Consider the following 6,000-nt stretch of genomic DNA (forward strand, 5'->3'; position numbering starts at 1 on the left):
GGAACGACTTACCCTCCCCACCGGACGGTCCATGCAGCATAGATGGCCCGGACCAACTCACCCTTCCTTCCCACCGAGGGGAGGTGAGTAGAAATCTAAAGGGGGTGTCTGGATGATGAAAAAGGCCGCAGTGGTCTTCAACCTGCGGACCTCCAGGGGTTTCAAAACTACAATTCCCATGCTGGGAGTTGTAGTTCAATGCTGGGAGTTGTAGTTTTGCAACATCTGGAGGTCTGCAGGTTGAAGACCACTGATGAAGGTATTGACAGGTGGTGATGATGAAGGGGGGGATGATGACGGGGGTCTGGATGATGACGGGGGGTCTGGATGATGTCATGGGGGGATGATGTATTTCCCACCCTAGGCTTATAGTCGAGTCAATAACTTTTCCTGGGTTTTTGGGGTGAAATTAGGGGCCTCGGCTTATATTCGGGTCAGCTTATACTCGAGTATATACGGTAGTATAAAACCTATATCCTAAATTCTTCATGTCCTCTCTTTTCTCTAGAGACTGCCACAATGTCAGGCAGTCAATGACCATTACCAATTACACCGACTATTAGAAGCTTTTATCCTGGTAATGAGTGTCGGTGTCATCCTTGCAATGACTCTTTCTGATCTTATCACATCACTGATTTAGGAAAATGTCTCATTCTACGGCAACAATTCCATTCCCAGCAAGTCCACTGCACAGAATAGCTGGTCATTTTGGAGTAATGGTGTCTGTAGTGAGTGTGGTGGTCCACCTGTGACTTGTAAGGATGGATAAAAGCAGTGCATTATGGAGTACATGATATTAAACACCCTTTCCAATATTTTACCAGCTAAATGAGAAAAAATAAATGCAATTAAGTAAGAGCCTGCAAAAAAAAAAAAAAATGAAATGAGAGAAGAGGATAAGGGAACAGCTAAATAATTAGGTTACTGACGGGAAAAACTGAGAGGAACTCCGAGGAATAAAGCTAATTCTATCGCCCTGGCTTTTATAAATCAAACTGGTGAGAAAAAAATGTTCATTATCTTACAGAGACCCCAAAATGGGGCATTGTGACAGAGATGAAGTTAAGACTCCTTTAAAAGCATTCTGCTGCCATTTAATGGCTGGTCTTCTATTACAGATATTGTAATAAACCTTTTTATGAATTATGGTTTCCAGCAAAGACTACTGGAAGCAAGAACCACCTTTTTATTATGGAATACTAAGTATACTGACTTTTTTTTTTCTTCTTTTATGTGCATCAGGTTTCCGAGACTGGGTCCCTAAAGAGTTGCAGAGAGTCGGGTGTGTAGAACTTCTCAACACGGTGCAAAGGAGGGTCAGGCCCAAGTTGCACGTATTTGGTGGAATCCATGAAGGTCAGCTGGAAATCAAGGAATATGTGAATAGCTGCTATAAGTTATTTCCTTGTAGCAGAGCTGAATTGGTTAACTAAAGGGGTCATTCCATCTGCACAACCTCTTCTCTAAAAGAGGATCTACTGAAGATCAGCACTGGAACAAAGGAATAATTCCGGGCTTAAATCCATTATCAGTAAATATGGAAAAATGTCACTGTCCTTTTTAACCCCTTAAAGACAAAGCCCATTTTGACCTTAAGGACCAGGCAATTTTTCGTTTTTGTATTTTTTTTTCTCCTCCCCTTTAAAAATCATAACACTTTAAATTTTGCCCCTACAGATTTTGAGGGCTTGTTTTTTGCATCACCAATTGTTCTTTTTAATAACTTTCCTAGTTTATAACAAAATCTGCGGCGATACCAAAAACTGCTTAGTGGGGTAAAAAAAAAAATGCCATTTTGTAAATTTTGGTGGCTTCTGTTTCTATGCAGTGCACTTTTTGGTAAAAATTACACTTTATTCTTTAGGTCCATACGGTTACAGGGGTACCCAATTTGTGTAGATTTTATTTTATTTTACTACTTAACAAAAAAAAATTATAACTACTTGCACCAAAATTAGTATGTTTAAAATTGTCATCTTCTAACCCCTATAACTTTAGTTTTCCACATATGGGGCTATATGAGGGCTCATTTGTTGCACCATGATCTGTAGTTTTTATCGGTACCATTTTTGTTTTGATGGGATTTTTTGATCGGATGGGACTTTTTATACATTTTTTATGGTATATGAACTGACCAAAAATGTGCAATTTTGGATTTTGGTGTTTTTTTATGTGAATGACATCATCCATGCGGTTTAGCTAACCTTATATTATAATAGTTTGGACATTTACGCATGCGGCGATACCACTTGTTTGTTTTTTATTACATTATTTTAAAAATGGGAAAAAGGGGGTGATGCAAACTTTTATTAGTGGAGGGGCTTTTTCACATTAACTTTTTTTTTTTTAGCCCCCATAGGGGGCTATACCAAGCAATCTTTAGATTGCATACACCGTCTCTATGCTATGCCATAGAGAGAAGCAAACAAAAGTCGCTGCCTTGTGTGAAAACCTTCTAGGCGAGGAAGCTCATAACAGGTGAGCCAAGGACCAACTCACCTGAACGGGTTGTGCAAATAGCGGCACAACACTTATATGAGCTTCAATACAAAAGGCTGCTCCTTCCTTCACACAAACCAAGCGTGCACAATAGACTCCTCAAAACATAAACCTCCAGGAGGATTACAGGGCGCTGGCAGCATAAGCAATCCAGTAGGTATAAAAATATTTATAAAAATCGTACTACACGTTACAAAACCAATCCGGTTTCTTCCTCGTGCCTGAGGAAGAAACTGGATCGGTTTCGTAACACGTAGTACGATTTTAATAAATATTTTTATACCTACTGTATCTCTTATGCTGCCAGCGCCCTGTAATCCTCCTGGAGGTTTATGTTTTAAGGATGCCATAGCATAGATCAGTGCTGTGCTGGTAAGGGCCCTTTCGCTGTACTCTCAGCTGATTGGGAAATAGTGATTTCATTGCGATGGTCCCAATCAGCTCCGCTGAACTGCCGGGATCATTTTACTTTCATTTTAGATGCCGCACTGGAAAAAATACGATATAAAACAATAGTTATATGAAAGCCCTGTCGAGTTTTTTTTGATTTTGTCTGTAGGACTATGTAAGGGTTTTCCTGGGTAAAATGCTTTACATGTTATATACTTAAAGTGGAACTCCGGTACATAGGTCCTTATCCTCTATCTACATGACACCGTCTCTTCCATAGACATACATGGAGGGTATGTCGGCCACTGCTTCATGCTATGGTTGACAGTTATCCGTGCATGAAGAGGACGTCTCTCCATGCATGGAGAGAGCCGGGGTGCCAGGCAGGAGATCATGGGGGGGTCCCAATGATTGCACCCCCCAGCGATCAGACACTTATCCCCTATCCACGGGATTCTGTAGATAGGGGATAAGTAGATGCACTGGAGTTTCCCTTTACATGTAAGAATAAACAAAATTACAATATACTAACCCTTTGAATTCCTTAATAGTCTAACCCCCAGTCCTTGCTGTTTGTGTAATATGACCTCTAAACATCATGGCCAAAAAAAGTTAGGTTACTTGACCACTGTAGCCAGTCCCCATCACATGTGGTGGTATTTTGTCCATAGTGACACCAAGTAAAGTACCAGTCCAGTTAATACTTTGTCTCATGCTCCACTTGAAGTCTCCATGCTTCTCTTGATGTGGCCTTCCACCTGGTCACTAGTTCCTATAATTGAAGACTCCAAGGCACCAAAACAATATTCACAAGACAAGATTTTTTTTTACTATTTCATTTAAATTGGTAAAATACAACTGCAACGCTTTGGCCAATGGTCATGTTGTCTTCTCCGTGGTTCAGATGGACTGTAAGTCATATGGAAATACTTATTTATAAAAATCCATGTTGCCTGTTAACTTATGTGTTAGTAAATTTTGTTACGGGCACTTATGGGGGTAGGCAACATGTGCCACCATTTGTCGGATTACTAGGTAGGAGAACATTACACCTTCAGTGACCTGACAATATTTCGGTTGAAGAAAACAGAGGGCGATTATTTTTTGCTTATTAAGGCTGCATGTTGTGTTTGTAAGAACCTGAAAATGAAAGCTCCTTACTCTGTGTAAAGAGGATTACGGCTCGACTTTATTTCCATGCCGTAGCTTATAGCATTTGGGTTTAAAGCTTGTGCAGTTGTTCCATATCGCTTGCCTATATTACAAGTGTAACCTTTTTTTTTTTTGCAGGTTATGGGATAATGACTGATGGTTACACAACATACATCAATGCCTCAACGTGTACAGTCAGCTTTCAACCAACCAACCCTCCTATTATATTTGACCTTCCCAATCCACAAGGATCATGAAGACACATTGGAAAAAAAAAAATGGGTCTATAAACTAATTTTCTTTCCTTATTCATTTTAATAATAAAACAACTCTGTTGGTCTTTGTAACTATTTAAAGTTGTTTTTTCCTCATCTTCCGTTGTTTTGGTACAAAAAAAAAGGAAAAAAAATCAAAATAATATACTTTTAATTTATCCGTTATTATTGTGTCCTCAGAACGCTGTTGTAAATTGTACATATCCCAGGAGGGTCACCAAACTATACAGTACATTACATTTAAAAAATTAAGCTATTTTTTTTAAACCACCGGGATTTGCACAACCTATTATTATTTGTATTGTGTGTATTGTAAGTTTTTTTTTTTTTTTACTGTTATTGAATTTGTGTGCTTTATCACCTCCAGGTGCATTTTCCATTGCCTTTTTTTTTCTCCATTTTTAGTTCATGTTTTTAGTACATCTATTGTTATTATTAATCCATTACTTTTTGTGCTTCTGTTTTTTTTAAATTAAATTATTTGTTATCTTTATTATGTATGGGGCTGAAACAGCTGTAAAGAAATTGTATGCCATACATTAAAACTTGTAAATGCAAGACTCCTTTTAAATATGGATTTATATATATAAGTATTTTTCTGTGTTATAACAAAATGTTGCACACAGCTAACCTAAATTATGAAGAATGGGAGACTTCTACAAGCGTCATTTTCTTCTGAGTTTTTGTGTGCATTTTTAGGCATGTATTGAAGTAAATGAATACAATCGATGAGAAGGGCTGTGTTGCTCTTTTTTTTTTTTTTTTTACGCATTCTTGAATCCCTCCCTCTTTTTCTGTTATTTTTTCCTCTTATTTTGCACTGTGTGTAAATGCAATCTTGCTAGCACAAAAATATTGTCGCAAATAGCTCTTTTCTGCTGACCTCTGTAAATGCTTTTTCAGGGCTTGTCCTGTTTTTCTTCTTTTTTTGCTACCTTGTTAATGGACTTTAGAAAACCATTTGTTTCTTTTACATTTATTGTGATATATATCTAGCGCCTTTATATGCAAATAAAATTGCAAGATTTTTAAATATGCGGCATGACTTGTTTACTCACCTTACTACTCCCATTCTGCTGTTTGCTGGGTTCCCACCAGTCTCTACTTTCCTGTTCCCTCTTCACATGGGGCATGTGACAGCTGCTGTCATGAATGAGGAGCCACTGGGTACAAGCAGCTCCTGATCTGGCTAGGGCAGTCCTTCTATTATATGGATGGCCAGTCATCTGGGTGTCATGTACCACATTTCCCTTGCAGTTCCCGCTGCACCGTCTTCTGGAAAAAACAGCTGTTTGGCATGCATGCTAGGAATCACTTATGGTCCTGTTCTGGATTCCCTGGCAAAAGTGCAGTGGTGATGTCACATTATAATCCGCCCAGGTTGCTGCGACCAATCACCGGCCTCAGCAGTGGCATGTTCTTCCTCTAGCACATGACCATTGATGCCAGTGATTTGCTGCAGTGGTCTTGTGTTGAGTATAAAGGATGCCACTGGAGAACTTCAGCTAGAGACTCCAGAGTGCTGTATCAGGAATGACCAGATGGGTTAGTATAGGTTGTTTTTTGTTTGTTTTTTTATTGTAATTTTTGAGTATCCTTAGCTCCAGGGTGCTGTACATATGATCAGGTGTTAAAATACATATAACACAAATACAATAAAATACTGGATAGTGCAGCTCACAAT

At 38.8% G+C, this 6,000-nt stretch overlaps 1 protein-coding gene across 4 annotated transcripts in view; it reads left to right on the top strand.

Moving 5' to 3' along the window:
* MPPED2 (metallophosphoesterase domain containing 2) overlaps positions 1 to 5,360 on the top strand; it is a 207,979-nt gene extending 202,619 nt beyond the window's left edge. For all 4 annotated transcript variants that reach the window (XM_056526668.1, XM_056526667.1, XM_056526666.1 and 1 more), the window contains 2 exons: positions 1,243 to 1,356; positions 4,180 to 5,360. In XM_056526668.1, coding sequence (XP_056382643.1) covers positions 1,243 to 1,356; positions 4,180 to 4,298 — 233 coding nt within the window. In that variant the 3' untranslated portion in view covers positions 4,299 to 5,360. The remainder of the gene's footprint in view (positions 1 to 1,242; positions 1,357 to 4,179) is intronic.
* Positions 5,361 to 6,000: the final 640 nt, after the last annotated feature.

The sequence above is a fragment of the Hyla sarda genome, chromosome 6 (assembly GCF_029499605.1).
Source record: "Hyla sarda isolate aHylSar1 chromosome 6, aHylSar1.hap1, whole genome shotgun sequence".
In the NCBI taxonomy this organism is placed as follows: Eukaryota; Metazoa; Chordata; class Amphibia; order Anura; family Hylidae; genus Hyla; species Hyla sarda.